General features: G+C 45.6%; 1 protein-coding gene across 7 annotated transcripts in view; it reads right to left on the reverse strand.

The window, feature by feature from the left end:
• Positions 1–15,215, reverse strand: part of USP28 (ubiquitin specific peptidase 28) — a 44,558-nt gene extending 29,343 nt beyond the window's left edge. For 3 of the 7 annotated variants that reach the window (XM_054004867.1, XM_054004868.1, XM_054004862.1), the window contains exons 1-3: positions 15,101–15,215; positions 6,462–6,539; positions 4,111–4,243 (exon numbers count right to left, since the gene is read on the reverse strand). In XM_054004867.1, coding sequence (XP_053860842.1) covers positions 4,111–4,243; positions 6,462–6,539; positions 15,101–15,157 — 268 coding nt within the window. In that variant the 5' untranslated portion in view covers positions 15,158–15,215. Of the gene's footprint in view, positions 1–4,110; positions 4,244–6,461; positions 6,540–6,802; positions 6,825–8,464; positions 8,685–13,042; positions 13,817–15,100 lie in introns of those variants that run through there. The other 4 variants (XM_054004863.1, XM_054004865.1, XM_054004864.1 and 1 more) reach the window with 4 other exon arrangements.
• Positions 15,216–20,649: the final 5,434 nt, after the last annotated feature.

The following is a 20,649-nucleotide window of genomic DNA, read 5'->3' on the forward strand; positions in this document are numbered from 1 at the left end:
GGCCAAGGACCAAACAATGTTAACACAATTTTGCTACATTCATGCAATTAAATCAAACTGCAGAAATATCACAACTTTCTGCTGAAAAATTAAATTAACTCCATGTCCCTTTAGTTTAAAAAACAAATACTCTACAATCTATGAGGAAGCTGGGAAAAAGGTGTGCACTGCACGGTGCTATTGAAAGACCAGGATTTCCTTATACCTTGATTAGGACATGGGAAGCGGATAAGAAGCCGTTTGGACTGGTCTAACAAAAGGAAACAAAGTGAAAGCCTTAATTAAAGTTCTTAGTACCACAGAGTCACAGATTCCAAGGCCAGAAGCGACTATTGCGGTGATCTAGTCAGATTCTCTTGTAAGCCACAGGACTTTCCCCCTCAAATAAATCCTAAATCATATATTTTTAAAAATATTCAATCTTGATTTAAAAATTGTTAATGTTGGAGAATCCACCACAATCCTTGGTAATAGTTCCAATGGTTAATGATCCTCACTAGTAAAAATTTGTGTGTTATTTTCAGTCTGAATTTGTCTAGCTTCAACTTCCAGCCATTGAATCATGTTATACCTTTCTAAGATAGATTGAAGAACCTGTTATTAAATATTTGTCCCCCATGTAGGTACTTAGACTGTAATCACCCCTTAACCTTCGCTTGTTAAGGTAAACAAATTGATCTGCTTCAAGGTGTTTTCTCTTATCCTTTAATCATTCTTGTGGTTCTTCTCTGAACCCTCTCCAATTTATCAACATCCTTTCTTAACTATAGGCACCAAAACTAGACGCAGTTTTCCAAAAACGGTCGCACCAGTTCAAAATACAAAGGTAAAATAACCTCTTTACTCCTACTTGAGATTCCCCTGTTAATGCATCCAAGGATTGCTTTAGCCCTATTGGCCACAGCGTCACATTGGAAGTTCATGTGCAGCTGATTATCCACCACAACCCCCAACTCTTTTTTAGACTCCCTGCTTCCCAGGAAACTCCCCATTCTGTACGTATGGCCAAAAATCTTTGTTCCAAGATATATGCATTTACATTTGGCTTTATCAAAACACAGTTGTTTGTTTGCACTCAGTTTAGCAAGCAATATAGATTGTTCTGTATTAGCAACCAGTCCTCTTCATTAATTACCACTCCCTCAGTGTTAGTTACTGAAATGGCTTTAAGAAGTAAAAGGGTTTAGTTTGTTAACATTTTGTGCAAAGACTTGGAATCAAATTCAAGTCAGACATTGTGTACCACTGGTCCCATATTGAGTCTTGTGAATGCTCAGCCAATTACAAGATCACTTTGTTTGCCACCTATTTGGGAATAAGAGAGCGAAGAAAGCAGCCGTTTTGAAACAGATGGGCCTTAAACAGCAGAATAAAATGTAATTGACTGGCCCCCCAGCTACTCCTGAGTATGGTGCTTCTTATTTTATAAACCTGCTTAGTGCAGAACAGGCAGCTCAATTAGGCAACACATTGTTTGTGCAGCATATTTGTCTTTTACATGATTAAAGGAAATTCTTTCCAGGTACTTGTATGTTTAGATTTATATATATAAATTTCCTTATATTTATACTTGGGTGTTTTGTTTTGTTTTCAAAGCATGTAATTGCTTTTAAAAACAATTTCCAGTTATTCAAACTCCTAGTTCCCAGTAATCTGTATGGAAGAATGTCATGTGGCCTACTGTCTAGGACCGGTGCTCTAGCTGTCAGTAGCATTACTCAGCTGTGCAGTGACACTAAACAGATTTAGCTGCTGAGCAGCAAGAACCTGTTGAAATGTGGTGAAGTGAGCCCTCCCAGAAGTTAAAAATACTTATTTGATCTGTTGATATGTGAAGCATGGCTCCCTGCCCCCGCCAGATACTATCTTTCCAACCATGCTTCTGGCAAAAAGCAGCTCTTGGCATTTACCTGTTTCCAGGAAAAGAGTGCAGTACGCTACCTTCTAAGGAAAACATCAGCAGTGATTTTACAGCAATTAACATCAACAACACAGCTGTGTGTGTGATAGCAATTGTTGTAATATATAATGCAGATGGGACACAGGCTATTTACCTTATGCCATCAAAGCCGGTCTCCACCAGTTGCTCCAGGTAAAATTTTCAAAATCAGCTAAAAACCCTATTGACTTGCAGTGCCCCCATGACACTTAAGTGACTCAGGCGCTTTTGAAAATGTTACCCTTAGTGGCTGTGTATCTCCCGGTTGCTCTAACATCAGACACACACGCAGGTACTTAGGACAACTAGCCTGCTGGTACTTGGGGCCTTAGAGGCTGAAGTAAGCTCAAAAATGGTAAATGTGTGAGTGAATGAAGAACTACTTCTCTAGATGAAAGAGAAACTGGCTAGCGAGGAAGTTCTCGTGACAAAAGAAGCTGGTTGTTCAGTGGGTGGGAACGATCAAAGAGTGGAACACAAGCTTCAAAGAGAGTGCTTAAAGACTAGGTTTAAATGCTCAAGAAAATACTAAATGAAGGAGTTTGGTTTCCCCAGGCTGCTAACGCATTTGTAGAAAGAAGTACATGTCTTAACAACTATCCTCAGTTCTCTATGCTATGGTGTATGAGTGCCTTAGGGCCTTTCTACACTGGCAATTAACAGCGCTGCAACTTTCTCGCTCAGGGCGGTGAAAAAACACCCCCTTGAGAGCAGCAAATTTCAGCACTGTAAGGTGCCAGCATAAACAGTGACCCAGTGCTGGGAGCTTCGCCCCCCCTGGAGGTAGGTTTTTTAGAGCGCTGGGAGAGAGCGCCGCAACCACACAAGGCACGTTAAAGCACTGCCGCGGCAGCGTTTTAGCGTTGCCGGTGTAGACTAGCCCTTAAGGTCACAAAAGGCTACCAAAGCGGGGGGAGTGATCAGAGAAGGTCATAAGCCTCCAAGAAGAGCTGATAGTTCTTAGCAGACAACTGATTTTAAAAATGAAAATCACTGCAGTTGGGCAAGTGGCATGCTGAGTATGGCTTATGGCACTATATTCCAGTCTTTAGTTATAGTTGAATACTAGAAATGGATGGAAAACATTAAGCTCCTTTTGTCTACCTGCGTTACAAGGCCCTCCCCAGTGAGTGCTTCTTAGACCCACTCCTGGCCAAAGCCCTTCAGACACTAAACTGTTCTAATCCTGTATAATAAGGCCGTCTGTATTTTTTGTGCTGACCATAATGTTCTAGTCTTCCGGTCGGGTGGCAGGACCTTATTTGGTTATTTTGTTTCCTTCTTATCCGTATGTTATCAGCAACCACTGTTTGCTAGTTCTACCATGCAACTCATGGGCATGGAAGATAGGGCGTGTTGCCAATCACTTAAGAGGTGTTTACTTGACCTGGGAAAAAATGTCAGCCAAGTGGAAGTACTCTCAGAAACACTGGGCATTCAGAGCCTGATCCCTGGAGCCTGAAGTACAAGAGAGCCACAGAATGAAAACCCAACTGAACACACAAGAGAGTACTCTTAATGAGAAATATCATCCACCTGAAAATAAACAAGAAAATCATCTTATAAATGAGAATCAGATTAAAATAATTAGGTAGTGTCAAGGTAGGGCTGACAATTACTAAGCAATCTGTTATTGCTAGAATTACACGACTGTGCCATACCCATATGTTATGTGAAAGAATATGCTGTAAAGCAATGACCGCACAAAGAAAAAAAAATCTAAGAGTCTAGCACATGTTTGTGCAAGACAAATAAACATTGTCTAACAAAGAGGTCCATAAAACTGAACCAATTTTCAGCAACATCAAATCCTGTTAAACCTACACATTCCTTAACCACTTCACTTGACTGACATTGGTTCAAAGAGCAAGGACACCTCGCAACCTGAGCTGTACCTGGCCTATGCAACAGAAAGGGTGAAACAAAAAGGTGGAGTTCTAAAATGGACTCAGTTGTTCCCTGTTGCCTTGTTACACGAATTCAAAATGACAGTTCATCAGTTTGGTGAAAAGTGCCTAAGTGGGGCTTATATAGGGCACAAGCCTTGTGGGTAGCTCGGCAGGATGAATTTCACCGCCAGCAATTTCTTATCAGTGATAAACCCATATCACTTTCTGAGAAAGGGTGACCACGAATGCACACAATATTCCAGATAAGAATGAACCACCTACTGGTGGGTTGCTCTTTGCCCACAGCACTCCCTTCACAGTCAGATGGTTCCACAGCGACTGCTTCCTGGCCTGGCTCTTTAACACACTCCTCAGTGAGGAAGTTGACTGCATCTGTTAGGTCACCATTTGCGGCCTGAGAGGAAAAAAGGGTGGTGGGGGGGAAATAGCCAAGTACCCATTATTCCAGATTCTTTTATATACATCTGAATGAAAATCAACACCATCCACGTGAAAGAGAACATGCTGGTACCAGGTCAGCTTTCTCCAGCCATGCGGAAAAGCTGACTGCCAAGGAGTTAAAATTTTAAAGCTGAAAAATTTCTCAGATGATAAATAATTAGCGTTCATTCTACACCTTAAGTGTCGTTCAGTCAACTCTGGTTTCCTTAAAAGAGATTAGAGCATTCACAGGCTCTAATATCAGCAAGGTACTTAAGCACATACTTAACTTTAAGCATCTGAGTAGCCCACTGAAATGAGACTACTCATGTGCTTAAAGTTAGGCACGTGTCTAAGCATTTTACTCAACTGGGGCCTTATTAACGGGTAGAAATTTATTAGAGCATAAGCTTTCGTGGGCTACAGCCCACTTCTTCAGATGCATATAGCTCTAAGGTGCCACAAGTACTCCCGTTCTTTTTGCGGATACAGACTAACACGGCTGCTACTCTGAAACCTGTCATTAATGGGTAGGAGCACTGTGTCCTCAAAAAGTCATGAGTGTGGCCCTCTGCATTGCTTTATAATTGTAGGAATGTGTAAAGGAACTACAGGAACCATATGTTAAACACAGAGCATACAGCCCATATCACAAGAGAAAGAACTTAAAATAACATGGGCAGACAGACCTATTTAGTTTTAGGGAACAAAGCAATGTTAAAATTTACAAACAAAAAGCTTTTTCCCTCCCAAAACTCTATAATCAATTAATTCACATTACAACAACTCCCACTTGAAGAAACATTGAAGGGGATTTTTTGTTTGTTATTTGTTAGTTTCCTTCTTTTTTAAAAAAAGTCTCCTCATGCAGTCAGCAGCAACAGCCACCTCCTGGCTGACAGGCCTCAAGAGAACAGACTCCAATGGTCCCAGACTAGATAATATTAGCGCTGTATTACCCTTCAGTCCCTCCCTGTTTTCTGCTGCAATTTATAATGCACACTATGATTTATAGTAGGGATCTTTCCAGGAAAGTGTTTCTTCTTCTATTCAGGACCTCTCATGTGCCTCTTTATAGCATATGCTGTTCTGCTCCCAGTTCTGGCAAAACGACCACAAGTCTGAAAGCACAAACCACAAGTCTGTGGTGGTTGTTTCAGCTGTGGAGAATTGTGAAGACTGTTTAGCTGAAGTAAAACTTATTTTACCCCACATTTTTATTTATTGTTATGCTTCAGTACATACATGAAAAAGCCCACTTGAGCCAAACCTCAATGTTTCCCGGAAATGATTACAGCATCTCAGCATAATACTTGTTGTAGTTGCAGAACAGGTTCTTAAAGCCTACTGCTGGAAAAGTATGGGAACTGCTCCTGTTATAGTTTGATTCAAAATTTAGAAGAATGGATATTAATCCAAAGAAGAGTTACTTCCTTCCAGCCATAACATCATATGCGGCACTCATGTATCCACCCACACAGGCCTCTCATGTCTTTAAAATAACTGAAGTTAGACAGGGAATAACTTAATAGGTGACTTGGTCCATTCTCCTGTGTGGACAGAATCAGGGCCGGCTCCAGGCACCTGCTGAGCAAGCTGGTGCTTGGGGCGGCAGATTGTTGGAGGCGGCGTTCTGCACAATCCTAGAGCGGCACGGCCGCTTTTTTTTTTTGTTCTTGTTCCGCTCCTGCCACCCTGTAGGGGACAGCGGCACGGAGAACCAGAGCGCCCTGCAGGGCAGTCCTCTTCCTTCCCTCCCCGCCGACCGGAGTGGAGCCCTCGCGGCAGGCGGCGGCGCAGCGGGAGGGGCCGCGTGGCAGCGCCCCTGCTGTAGCCCTGGCCGCCCCCTTCTCTCTCTCTCCCGCGCCGCAGGTTTTTTTTTTTGCTTTGCCGTTCTGGCTGCCCTGTTTTTTTTTGGGGTGCAGCCAAAAAGCCAGAGCCGGCCCTGAACAGAATTGCTCCCTGTAGCACATATTCTACTATTTTTGTCGAGTCCAGTTTTGAACATCTCAAGCAAGGCAGTATTCTAATATCTGCATATTACAAATGCCAAACAAATATTTGGAGTTTAAATGCTATTTACAGAAAGCTCATATACCTGTTAAAGCTTGAAGCAGCGCACGCAACAAGACAAAGTCAGCTGAGAATAGAACAACGACGACATTCACAGTATCTCCGCAAAGCATACTAACCTTCAGGGCTGCATGAAGGAACGAGGGATCCTGAATTCCTGTGATTTCTCCCAAGCGGTTTAAGAGCATTTGGCAATTCTGTGTTACAAAGGACAAAGAAAGTTCATGTAAGGAGGTGAATGAGAAAGACACCAAGCTTCTGCCGCGCGTCTTGTCAGGGGCTTATGATTTTGACTAACACAAGACCCAGCACCCTGAGATAATGACACTGTCAGACTTCAATCTGAATATGTTAGAATTCTTCCAACGGGTTTACAGACTAACATTAATTTTTGTTTGTATTTAAAAAAGAATGTTAAAAGGCATATCTGAGAAGAAATGGTAAAAATGCCAATAGTTACACTGGGGGAGAGGGGCAGGGCATCAGTGCCCCATGTAAATCAATCCTCTCAAAGAGAAGCAGCATGTGCATTAGGACATATAAGGAGCCCAGGGAATGTGTGTGGGTTTGATGGAGGGCTATTTTAAGCCTAGTTGCACATGCCATTTGTGTGTGTCACTTCTCACTTACAATAAGGTGACCGAGATATAGAGCACAGTGGGCCTGGAGAATCCTCTTCCCCTCCTCCCACAAGAAGCTCTGAATTTTTGGTTAGCTAGCTGCTTGTTGGTTGAGTTACCACTCAAAAATCTTTCAATACAGAGACTGCAACCAACCCTTGACCATGAAAGACATTATTTTAGGTTTCAAGTTCTCTCTTTTCTTTTTGTTGTTAAACATCAGGAATAAATTATATCACAAATACAGAAATTTCACATCTGTGACTCTATGCAGAGTTCCTCAGCGTTTTATTCCACATTCCCCTTATTTACTGTGTCTGAGGTTGCTATGGGGGATAAGGAGGCAGTCCAGACTGTGGAGTTGTCAATATTGGGGTGACATGCAGTTTCACAGGTCTTTTTTTACTGAGTCCAGATGGTGCAGCATGTCTACTTTTCCAGTGCCTGGCCAAGACATGAGATGGCTGAAGCTCAAACCGGATAAGACGGAGGGGATTCTCGCTGGTTGTGGAAGCAGCTCAAGAGCATGGTGGGGACAGTGGGAGATAGCCACTCTTTGTCAATTAAGTTTGCAACTGAGAGAAGCTCAAGGAGCAGTCAAGGGGCCAGATGTCGCAGATGGCTTTGGTGGCCAGAAATCTTTTTTTCCAACCTGCATTTGGTCTTGTGATAGATTTTTTGTTGAGAATCCTTGTCAGAGCAATCCAGGCCTTTCCAACCTCCACACTGAATTATTATGAAAGGCAGATGGGGCTGCCCTTGACCACTACAGCTGGTGCAAAATGTGGAAGCCAGCCAGCTAAAAGTTATTAGCCTGAGGGAGTTCATGACACCAGTTTTCTACAGATCACACTGTGGTCCTATTCACTTCAGAATGAGTCAAACAATACTAGTCAGGAATGGTCAGCACTTGGTCTGTTGGATCTGAAAGCTTAGGGCTCCAACAACAGCATGGTGAAAGATGCCTTTCAGCCTTACAGGTAGACAAAAGCATTCATCTACTGCACAGAGGTAACTCCAAAGTCTATGTGGATCACTGGACAAAGAATTTGTGCTAAATGGAGTAAGATAAAAGGGTTATATTTTATCGGTAAATGTCAAACTTGAATTTCATCACACACACATAAACTGACCAAAAAATATTTCCATAGATAATTACTGAAACTTACAGATAGAAAGAGTAAGAAAAATGCTACATGAGAATTTATTAGAGTTTGATCCATGGATATTTAACTTTGTATATTTTGATATACAACGTTGACAATGTGTGTTTTAATGGCTATAAAGCTTTAACTTTTGACTCTCAATATCTACTGTCACTATTGTCTGGTGCCCCATAATTTCCTGCAACTGAGAATCTGAACAGATAAAAATGAAAAAATGTTTTAAAATAATCAATATTATCCATTAAATTATCACAAAACAAAAACTGAATTCTGCCAAGCCTAATGATAATCACTCACAGCATATCTGAAACTTAATACAGACGCCGCCTGACTTACCCAATCGTTCCCTTCCGGAAAGCCTTGTATAACTCAAATTTGACATAAGTCGGAAACGTATACCCATATGTTACGCAAAATTTTCCACAACTTGAAAATCCTATTTCTGGCTTATGGAACTTCTTCCGTAAGTGTGAATTTGCGCGAGTAACCTGGGGAGCATCTGTAAATGCTTCATATAGACGTAGTTACTTTGTATTAAGTGCCAGTTCTGGCATAAATACTGACTCAAAGGACTGTCCTTTTGTAGCAGTGGTCATCAGCTTTACTGTCTAAGCATCCCAGTGCTATGAATAACTTTAGAGACAGCACTGAGCTAGGGGGGTCAATTGTCCATAAAGAGTCAGAGCTCTTGATTATTCTAGTCCGTGACAATTCTTCCTGCATAAGAAACATTTCAGCAGCCTTCTAGCTCTAGCATTTGGTTTCAACTGGAATTAGAGACAGTGAGATACAGCTTTGCAATGCAGCAATCAGGAGTGTAGGAAAGACATTAGCACCCAGAGAGAAATCTCCACCATCACTTCTGACATACTTGATGCTAACGAGGCTCTTTAGAAGCCCACCCTCAGTCCTATCCAGAGAGTTTTAATCTCACCAATTTGTACAATTATTTGATCCTAAATCTATTGCTCTGCAATTCCACTGTAAGATTCTTCCCATAGTCTGATAAGACTAACAGTAACTCTACACATTCAGATCTAATTTGAGTCATGTTTTCCTAGAGGAATTAAGCAAGTCACCTTTGTTTCCAACCATCCATCCAAAGTACAAACAGCAGTCATTCAATTGCTGCTATTTCACTTAGAAACATTATCAAACAGCAACATGGCTTTGGAGAAATGGGTGCACCACAGTGCTTGCCCCGAAGAGCTCACATTCTTTATCCTTTTCATAATCTACAATATATAAAAAGCTAAAACTACAAATATCAAAAATTATTGAGAATGCACTGAGTAAAAACCAATCTTACTGCCCTCCCTCCCCCCCGATACACACTTAGGTTAATTCTTGGATAAAAACTCTCCCTATCCCCAAAGCGACTCCTGAGAAAAAAGAAACAGGAAATTCTTATGACTAGCAGGCAGTAGAATGGGAAATTGCATGCTGATCTAATGCCAACATTCTGAGGATCAGGGTTGCAGTCCTTTCACAAAGGCAAACCAATTATATCATGTTTCTAATTTTGCTGCCACACCAAGTTGTATTCCAGTTGCTTAACTCCCCTTTGCGCTGCAGGGCATTTTCTTTTCTTTTTTCGGTCTGGAGGAAAACTCAACATAAACCTTTTACCTACGTCTAACTCACGTTAATAAAAAACACACAATAACTAAACACAAGCCAGGACAAGACATGTTGTGTGCTCAACGAGGAACAGTTTTACTGTGAAAGAGGGACTAAGCAACTAGAGTCAACAGGCAACTCTCTGTCTTAAGTGACCTTTATGGACGTATCCCGAAGGCTTCTGGTGGAATTTTATCCAACCTTTAGTTAAAGACCATTTCCTACTCGCCAATCAGTTTGTGTTGTTCCTCTGGGTCTCCACTAAGGCACAATTTATTGCACTAGCATGTCAGTCACAAGACTAGGGTTTAGCAACTGAAGGTTTCCTCTGTACAACATATTGAGAGGGTTTGCATTCATGGCAAACAACCACTGGCAAGTGCCAACACATCTGCATTGGCATGTTTTAAGTGTCATATTTATTAAATGGTTTAAAAATCCCCACTCTGTTCTGACTAGTCTTTGTGTTGTGCCACCTCGGAAACTGGACATATGTAATGGAAACAATTATAATATATGGCAGCACCACAAACGTGCCTGGCACGTTACAAGAAAGGGAGTCCCTTCCCAGAAGAACTTACAATACACGTTAAGACTATAGCAACAGAATAGGATGATAAACAACAAGGGGCTGACAGAGGGGAAGATGATGGTGTAATCAGCTAAGGGAGTCATGAGAGTCCTAGATTTGTTGTTTTAAAATGGCTATGGAATATAAACTACCTGAAGTAATATGCTTTGAGGAGAGATTTAAAGCAGGAAAGGCTAGAGGCAGGATAGACGGCAGAAATAGCAGTCTGCATGAAGGACAACACAGTGGCCTGCATGGAAGCAGCACACAAGATAGGTGACCTTTACCAACTGCATTTTAACTTCACATTTATCATGCTTGGAAAATAGATATCAAGAAGATTAAAAACCTACAGATGGACATTAACAACAATTCCAGCATTTGTGCAGTAAAACCTTTTGCAATCCAATACCTAGCTAGATTGAAGGATGAAAATAGTTGGCCATTGCTTTAATGTACATATGCAGACTCTGAGTCTTGTACAATTTTGACATTAGAACTGCATAAATACTGCACAATTAGAACACACACAAAATCAATTGCCTGTTCCCACTGATTTCTCCAATGCAGAACCCACAGCCAAATTATCTCAAGAATATAGTTCCCTGAAGATCTTGGATTCGGCTGAAGTCCCTGGCCTTTCAAACTTAAATGAGATTGAAAGTGAATCTATTCATGTTCTCTTCATGTTACTGATGTCTATGGACATACAACTTGCATCCTTCAGAACAGTTTTAATTGGGTCCTCTAAAGGCAAGTAATACAACCTACATTAAAAAAGGCTTCAGAAGATGAGTCTTTGTACATGGCACAGAAGTTAAAGGCTGTTTTAATAATGGCAAGAGGTAAAATGAATTACTGAGGGGTTATATAGACAGAAATGGTGTCCAGACTTCACAGATTCCAAGGCCAGAAGGGACCATTATGATCATATATCTATATAACACAGGCCAGAAAACTTCCCCAAAATAATTCCTAGAGCAGATTTTAGAAAAATATCCAATCTTGATTTAAAAATTATCAGTGATGGAGAATCCCCCACTGCCCTTGGTAAATTGTTCCAATGGTAAATTACTCTCACCATTAAGACTAACAGATCTGTTAGTCTTTAAGGTGCCACCAGACTCCTTGTTGTTTTTGTAGATACAGACTAACATGGCTACCCCCTGATACTTCTCACCATTAAAAATTTACACTTTATTGCCAGTCTGAATTTGTCTAGCTTCAACTTGGATCATGTTTTGGATGGATTATCCATCTTTTGAATCATGTTATACCTTTCTCTGTGAAACTGAGAAGCATATTATTAAATATTTGTTCCCCATGGAGATACTTCCCCTAGTGTATTCCCAAACATTCTTCCCAGTTGGGCAGCAAGATAGAGGGATAGAGTAGGTTTTCAGAAAGTTATTTCTTGCAAATTATTTTATCCCTATGTACTAATCCACCAAAAAAATGTAAAAGTGGAGTCCCAAGAAAATTCTAAGTCATTCCAGTGATGTCTGGTGGTAGTTTGCTTGTTTGTTTTATTTTGTTTTTGTTTGTTTAAATGTAGCACTTCAGTCACTAATGAAACAAGACACAATTCATGCTGTTAACAGCAAAGGTGTACTTTAGAATGCAGACAGATAAATATTCACTGGGGTTAGCTTCCTTCATGGAGACAGAAATTCATACTTCTGTAGCTGTTATTTTCAATGGCCTGCATGAATCAAGTGGGGGGGGGGGGGGAGAAAGAATCCTCAGTGGGATTCCTAGTGTGCAGATGTTCTTTGTAGACACCTGCCCTGTTACTAATTGATCCCTCCAACGGCACCCTTGGCAGACAGCATAAGGAACGAATGGGCCATGGAGCTCGAACTCTTTTCTTCACTTTAGACATGTCCTGCCAAGTCAGTGTTGAGGCACATTGGCAGTGGCAACATACAGAGATGAGGGAAGCTCGCATTGTCACTGCTTGTCCCGTACACCTTCCAGAGAATAATTCAGTCTTCAGCACGGTCAAGCAGCAACCTTACACTAAACTTCCCTTCCCCCGGGATACTTTTACTGCTCCCACTTAAGGATTCAAGCATGGGTCTCTGTCCACCACAGGCCTGATCCAAAGCCCACTGAAGTCAAAAGAAAAACACTCACTGATAGAAGCTGGAAGCACCCAGTCATTATGACATTTCGGGGTGCAATCCAAACCAGTGAGAGGCTGTCATTCCTGCCCTGCAACCTGGGGGGCCTCGCAATGCTTTGCTGCTGTAGCTCCCAACCTGGGCTCCTCACAAACAGCATCCTGAGTGTCTGTGTCCAGCCTTAGCCTTGGTCCAGCAACTCTGACCCAAACAGTCTGTCAGCAAACACCAAGCCACACTCTGGCTTTCAGCAGTCTTGGCTACTACTTGCAGGGTGACCCCAACACACTCCCTGTCCTGGATTCTCCCCCCAAAAAACATGTGTTCTGCACTGTCCAGCCCTCTGCTGGTATATTAGGTCTGTTGCCCCTCTAAGGGGATCAATATACCACAGTCTGCGACCTTAAATGAAGCTACCCCAAAACAATTCATAATCCTGGATTAGTTTTAATTAAAGAAAAAAGAAAAACTAGTTTATTTAACTATAAGGAGTATAAGTATAAAGCACAAAAGTCAAAAATGGTTGCAAGAAAAAAAGATAAAATGCTTCCTAGTACTAAACTTAACAAGTTTGACTTGGTTCAAGGTGAAGACCCTTACCACATGCTTCCAGCAACATTGCTGACCAAATTCTCAGGCCAGGATCTGCTCCCAAAGTCCAATGGCTGTTTCTTTTGCCTTTTGGGTGAAAAGGTGAGAGATAGATAGGGAAAGATAATTTGGGGTGTTTTGCCCCTCACCTTTGAAAAGCATTTTCCTGAGGGTTACCCCTAGTTAAAGTTCATTCCTGCTGTGAGGATGGAGTCAAGAAACCTGGTGGTGAAAGAGGTTCCATAGTATTTGCTACGATTCTGATCTTTTTGTTTCTGCCCCCTTTCCTTGCCAAAGAATGACCAGCTGATAAATGATGGCCCATCAGCTTTGATGACAGCTGGCTAGAAGCATCAGCTTTGTCTTTTGTCTTTGAGAAACAGGTTTACTCACTCCCCAAATTTGTCTGGTAAACACACTTCAATCATGATTTTAGCTTACGTTCATAACTTTACATATAACGTTGTCAGATACATTTCACCATGATATTACTGACCAGCAGGTTATTGGTTTTCAAATGATATCTTACAAGCCATATTGTGAACAAAGATTATTACAACCATGTGTAGGGTGTGAATACAGGGGTGCACTTGGGTAGTCACTTCCAAGCAAGATCTTCACCAGACACATGAAGCTCCATAGTCAAGGTGTTATGAAAGCTGTGTCCATTTCCTTCTCAGATGCACAGGTGTGGGGAAGAAAATAAAGACATCACAAATGATTTCAGTCCAACCAGTCGAGACGAATATTCACACTTAGGTTTAAGGCACTTCCATCAAAAAGCTGAAAAAAACTTTATTAATAGCTTTGATCTCTCAAATCTTAAAATTCTTCCCATTTGACACTAGCTAGCTAACATGAACGGTTTTAAAATCACGTACAATGTTAAGCCACAAATATATGGATGTTACTAAAGCAAACCGATGGCAGAACATGACTCATGTTAGCATCTGTCCATACCCAGCAAATCAACCCTATATTATAGGAAACATCATCATTCCGCAAAGATGCTGCAAGTCTGCCAAAGAGATCTCTTGCCCTTCACAAAATAAATTGATGACATCATGACCGGCCGATAAAGTAAATGCCACAACACGGTTAACACACAATGTTAACCGTGTTGTGGCATTTACTTTATCGGCCGGTCATGATGTCATCAATTTATAAAGAAAAGAAATTTGTAAAATGCACTAAACGGGTACATACTGCATAAGTGCCAAATACTGTATTAGCCTTTTTATTTATTAACTGAAAAGATGAAAAAGTAAAGTGCATCGGCTGAACTTTTCTGGTACGACTCTTTTGGAGCCGGTGTGGAATACTTTTGAGTTGAAATTCCGGGATATAATAGAACTAACGGAAGGAATTATTGGGGCTCGTTAACCTGTTGTGGTGGTTACGGAACTAATCTCCTCCCTCTCTGCTCCCATCACCCAGGGGCGGCTCTATGTTTTTTGCCACCCCAAGCACGGCAGTCAGGTGGGATGCCTGCGGACGGTCCGCCGGTCCCGCGGATTCGGCGGCATTTCTGCGGGTGATCTGCCGGTCCCGACGCCTTCGGCACCCGCCACCGAATGGCCGCTGAAGCCGCGGGACCGGCGGATCTCCCGCAGACGTGCCGCCGAAGGCCGCCTGACCACCGCCCTCACAGCGACCGGCACGCCGCCCCCCGCGGCTTGCCGCCCCAGGCACGGGCTTGCTGCGCTGGTGCCCGGAGCCGCCCCTGCCATCATCCCCCAGCAGGTCTCGGTCGAAGCCGGCCCTGGGCCAGGGGAATGGCCATCTCCCCTGAAAACCACACCTGGGGGTGACGAGCCAAGGGGACCCCCGGTTTGCAGCACCCCGGGGCGCGGGGACGGGTCCAGGCAGCGGGGGACGACGGGCAGGAAACAGACAAGCCGGGTGGAAGAGCCCGTGGGCGGCGCCCCCCGGGGTCCCCTGAAAGCCCGCCGCCCGGGGCCCGGGGCGGGGCTCCCAGCTACGCCGTGGGGATCGCAGGGGGGCCCGGCCGCTATCGGCCCCCCCCAGGTGAGCAGGATCCCAGTGCGCCCCTCCCCGGGCTCTCACCGTGCCCTGGCTCTCGGCGGCGCCCGCCTCGGCCTCGGCCTGCAGCTCCGCCGTCATCCCGGGCCCCGCTCGGCCGCCGCCGCCCGAGCCCAGCCAGCCCGGCCGCGGGAAACGCTGCGCGCGCCCCCGCCGCCCGGGGCCGCGCCCGCTCGCTCCTCAGCACTGCCGAGCACCCTCCCCCCCGGGCTGGGCACGCGGCGCGCCCCCGCCGGGCACTGCCTTCGGGGAGCCCCGCCCACCGCTGGGCACAGCCCCGCCCCCTCCCCCCCGAAACACCCTCCTCGCAGAGGGGAACAGCCCCCCCGCTCCGTGGGCACAGCCCAGGAGGCTCCCTGAGGTGGGCACAGCCCCCCTCCGTGCTGGAAGGGAGTCAGTGATGAGACAGTCCCCACCCCCTGGCACGACAGTGACACCCGCTCGCCCCCCGTCACCCCCTCACCCCGTGCGAGCCATCCCCTGGCACCGGCACCCACTGAGGGGGCCACGCTCCAACGCCCCCAGCGCAGCACCGCGCGCTTCCCCCAGCATCGTAACGCCCTGGCCCATCTCCCCCCAGCGGGCTGAGCCCTGGCTGGGTCACAGCCCTGCCTCGCCCCAAGCGGCACAAGGCTGCCACCCCATTTCCATCCCACAGGAACCTAGTACCTGCTCTCGTACTCCAGGCAGCTCACGGAAACCTCAAATCGCTGGAATCCTGATGAAAAGTAAACAAGCGTCCATGGGGCCGTACAGCTATCTAGCGAGGGTAGTCATTGGCCCCGTTCCCACAGTGTCGGCGCACCTCACAGTCCTTATGCAGTTTGGGGAATGCTATTATCCCCACTTTACAGATAGGGAACTGAGGCACAGGGAGACTAAGTACTTACCTACCGGTCATCTTACTTACGGGTCATCTGTGGCAGATCAGGGATTTAACCCAGGTTGCCCCCTCCTAGGCTAGTGCTCTAACCCGTGGCCTTCCCCTCTTCCCTTAAACAGTATTCCCTTCCACAGCAACCCTCATAAAAGGGTGCACCTGGCTGCATGCTCCGAGATTCTGTCTAGTTCAGACTGTCCAAACCCCACTGCACTGTTACATCATTGAGTCACTTCAAACCATCACCTAGAAACCGCCTCACCTGTTTGAGCTGATTAACTATCGTACCGGCTAGCTGAGCTCCGGTTCTTTAGATATTGCTTCTGGGCTAGATATTTATTTTTGAGCATTGTAAACCTGAGCACTCATTACACTGCCTGGGACGAAGTGGGTATTCACCCATGAAAGCTTATGCTCCAATATGTCTGTTAATCTATAAGGTGCCACAGGACTCTTTGTCACTCATTACTAGGATTGTAAGCTCTTTAGGATGGACCATCGTTTTGGTCTGTGCATGTACAGGACCTAGCACAGTGGGTCCTAGCCCATATACTAGGGCTCCCAGGTGCTACTGCAATATAAAGAATAATAGTAGGAGAGAATCAGCCCTGGAAACTCTCTGCGGTGGTTGATGTTTTAGACTGGAGGACTACATGCTATTTATGGGACTGCAACTGTTGCATGGCTGGGCTTTTGTCCTCTCACGTTCACAAAGTGCAATTCTCAAGGCTTTGGTGAAACATGCCTTATTCTGGTGCTGCCACCCCTTTCCCGGGCAGGCAGATGAGGTTTTGTAACAAAATATTTTGAAAGCATCTAACCGTCCCAGAAATATTGTCATGAAAGTGTTTTGAAAATATGTCAATGAAGACAGTGCTTGTTTGGCTGTAAACATCCCCCTGCCCTGAGGGAAACCCAAACACTGCAGCTTGGGCTTAGCATGGGAAAGCTAGAAAAGTGTCCAGAAAGAAACAGAAATGAAACTGAGTTGTTCTGTTCACTGGCCCAGCTCAGTGAAGTGAAAAACATGCCCACATCAGTGCAGGAAAGTAAAGGAGAATGGTAAAATTCAATCAGTTTTACTGATATGATGCAGGGAGGATGTGCATTTGCAAAAATATACATATGGGGCTAAATCCTCTGCTATGGGTGATGGCCTAGGGCACCAGAAGGGTTGCCAAACTGGCTTTAATCCATCTGTGCCCTGCTGATCTTGGACTAGTTTTGTACCAGCCCAAACCAGCGGTGTAAATTGGGGCAACCAAGGGAGTAATCTGGCATTTGGGGCTGGTCTAGCCCACATTTCTCTGGCCACGGAGCCTGAGAGATGTGGCAGAGAAACTGTGCACCAAAGGAAGATACTCCCTCTCCCTTAGGGTGGTCAAGCTGTAGGCAGCACACTAACTTTAGGTTCTTCTCTGCTGGTTGTGGTGCAAAGTGTCCTTTCATCAAGAAAAAAAATCCAGGCTGTATTTTTTTAATCTGCCAGCATTCCATGAAACTGCACAGCTCTGGCTGAAGTGTTTTCTCTACTTTGCCTTCCAAATGGTTGGAGCTGCATTAGCTATTAGCATTCATTATAGGCTATTTTCTAGACTAGTTCTCTCTTCCAAGAGACAGTTGTTGCTTGTGCCTTATGAAGTGGAGCTCCATGTTCGGACAAATGCCTTTCTATAGGACTAAAAGCTGTCGACGTGCAGGTAGTTCTGACTGATTGGAAGGTTGGGTTGTCCCCTTTATCGGTTTGTGACTGACTTTCACTAGACAACCAGTACTAGGAACACAGCAAGGGTGACTTTCCTTGCCCCTTAGTTCAAAGTGCCAAGCCTCTCAGAGGATTCATGAGCTGGTAATTCCATCAACCACGTGGAGAAAGCCTAGAACATTAGTTACATAATAGCTTTACATGTCCGAGATGCGTAGGTGTGTCACACTTGCTATGTACTTTTCATTAACCTAGGGTTACCATATCTAATAAATAAAAAAAGAGGACCCTCCACGGGCCCTGGCCCCACCCATTTCCCCACCCCAGCCCCGCCCCAACCCCGCCCCCTCCCCACCCTGACTCCGCCCCCTCCCACTCCCAGCCACGCGGAAAGGGCTGCCCGAGCGCTACCGGCTTCACGGTTTGCCGGGCAGCCCCCAGACCCTGCGCTCCCGGCCGGCGCTTCCCCAGCGCAGCTGGAGCCCAGGAGGGGAAGCGCCCAGCCGGAGGCGCAGGGTCTGGTGGCTGCCCGGCAAACCGTGAAGCCGGTAGCGCTTGGGCTTTGGGCAGCCCCCTTGCCTCCGGACCCTGCGCCCCCAGCCGGGCACTTCCCCTCCTGGGCTCCGGCGGCGCAGGGTCCGGAGGCAAGGGGGCTGCCTGAAACCCATAGCGCTCGGGCAGCTCAGCTCTTAAACAGAGCTGAAGAGTCAGGGGAGGAGCAGAGCCGCCATTTTCCCGGACATGTTCGGCTTTTTGGCAATTCCCCCCGGATGGGGGTTTGAGTGCTGAAAAGCTGGACATGTCCGGGAAAAAGAGGACATATGGTAACCCTAATTAACAGCAGGGTAACTCATTAGAAAAGTTACATCATTGACTACTCTAACTTGAGGCTGCTACAGTTTACTCTCGTCTAACTTTTAAATTGATATGTGAATCTCATGCTGGTGAAGACATCAAATAAGTAACGCCAGAGAATAAAGTCCTCCGTTTCTCCACAGGGCAGGTACAGCACAAGCACTGGCCGTGCAAGCTCCTGCCATTCTGCACCCCGCCCATCTGCCTCTCGCCTGAACTGCAGGAGGGGTCTCCTCAAGAGTGAGAGGGGAATTCATGCTGCAGGACTTCTCTATTGGGATTGACAACAAGAGGGCCAGTTGTATTGGTGCTTGATACAGTTTGGACTGTTATCCAGTGGGGAATGGCCTGAGCCCAAGCTCTTTTCATACAGTCCACTAAGCAGCCACCCCATGGCAAAATTTGTGGCCACTACTTGAGCCCAGCCTTATCCAGGAGGTGCAGTAATAGTGTCTGGCCAAGGGGATATACCCAACCCCTCCTTACCCCGAAGAACACACCAATCTAATTTCAGAAAGGGAAGTAAAAAACAACAACAACAACACAACAGAGAATCCAATAGCACTCACATAATAAGAGGAGACACATTTATAAAAGTTCTCTTGATCATCTTCTTATGAATCATTGTTGATTTTCTGTTACAAAAAAAGAAGCATGTTTAATGTAGTTGGTTTCCATAGTACGGGATCACCATTTCACCCTGCCTATTAAATTAAATCCTGACCTATCACATTTTTCCAGGGCTGATCATGACAACAACAACAAAAAGAGAGGAAAAAAAGCCACGTTTGTCACCAGGGCCACAAGGTGGCACTCTGACTATGCTGACTTCATAAAACAAACAATTTAGCTGGTACTTCAATTTAGGCCTGGTCTACACTACAGCGTTAGGTCAACATAAGCTGCCTTACATCGACCTAATTACGTCAGCGTATACCCTATGGCCTTGTAAGTGCCCTACTACACCGACCTAATAACGCTACCTCCACCAGAGGCGTAGGTCTTATGTCGGTGTCGTTAAGGCGATGCAGTGTCCCTGCAGACGTAACTTACCTCTATTGCCTGTCATCCTGGAGCCATGAAATTGACAAGAAAGCCGGCTCCCGGCTTCCCAGTCAGGCGGCTGCCCAGTTTCCACTCCAAGTCAGGCTGCTGCCTGGGCTCTCTACTCCTCGCAGGGAGTCCTGCTGCACCTCAGGGTCTTAGCTCCGCACTCCCAGCCAGGCTGACGCCTGGGCTTTCTGCTCCCCTTTGGGAGCACGGCCGTTGACTGGCCTCCAGGCATGGCTCTCCCTCTGCCAGGAACAGGGGGCAGCCACACCGGGCTTCTTGGCTCCCCGCTAGGAACAGCATGGATCGCCGCCGGGAGCCCAGCTGCCTCAGAATTACAAAGAGTCTCCATTCCTTGTGTGTTTGTAACTGTGAGGTTCTACTGTATTTACGTGCATCCTTTGCAAACTGCTGCTTCCAACACGCAATGCTCCAGCTGCCTCCGAGTGGAAAGTTCAAGCCTGAAACTACTTAAGATGAAGCACTGCATGCTGGGAGAGGTTCTCCCCATAGGTTGCTGTTCCTTGTTAAAAATGTGGCTAGCTGCCGCATGCTTCATCTTACGCAAATTACGTGCAAGCCTCAGCTCCTGGGAAGTCACCACCTTTCAGTGAAATTTGGGAGCTCAGTGAAGTCAGGCTCTGTTGTTCAACTGTGTTAATTCCAGTTGCTCATATCACCTTTACCTGAAACAAGTGATGAGTGGCAGTTTATAAAACAGACATAGTTGAGGCAGCTCAGATGAAATAAGTAAGGCCAGACATACACGAAACCACTTCCTGGTGGTACGATATAGTGCAGGGATTCGCAACCTTTGGCCCGTGGCCCACCAGGGTAAGCACACTGGCGGGCGAGACTCACCATCCCAGGCCAATGGGGGCTGCAGGAAGCAGCGGCCAGCACATCCCTCGGCCCACACCGCTTCCCAAAGCCCCCATTGGCCTCGAGCAGCGAACCGCGGCCAGTGGGAGCTGCGATTGGCCGAACCTGCGGACGCGGCAGGTAAACAAACTGGCCCGGCCCACCAGGGTGCTTGCCCTGGCGAGCCGCGTGCGAAAGGTTGCCAATCCCTGATATAGTGAA

The sequence above is a fragment of the Malaclemys terrapin genome, chromosome 15, assembly GCF_027887155.1.
Source record: "Malaclemys terrapin pileata isolate rMalTer1 chromosome 15, rMalTer1.hap1, whole genome shotgun sequence".
NCBI classification, from domain to species: domain Eukaryota; kingdom Metazoa; phylum Chordata; order Testudines; family Emydidae; genus Malaclemys; species Malaclemys terrapin.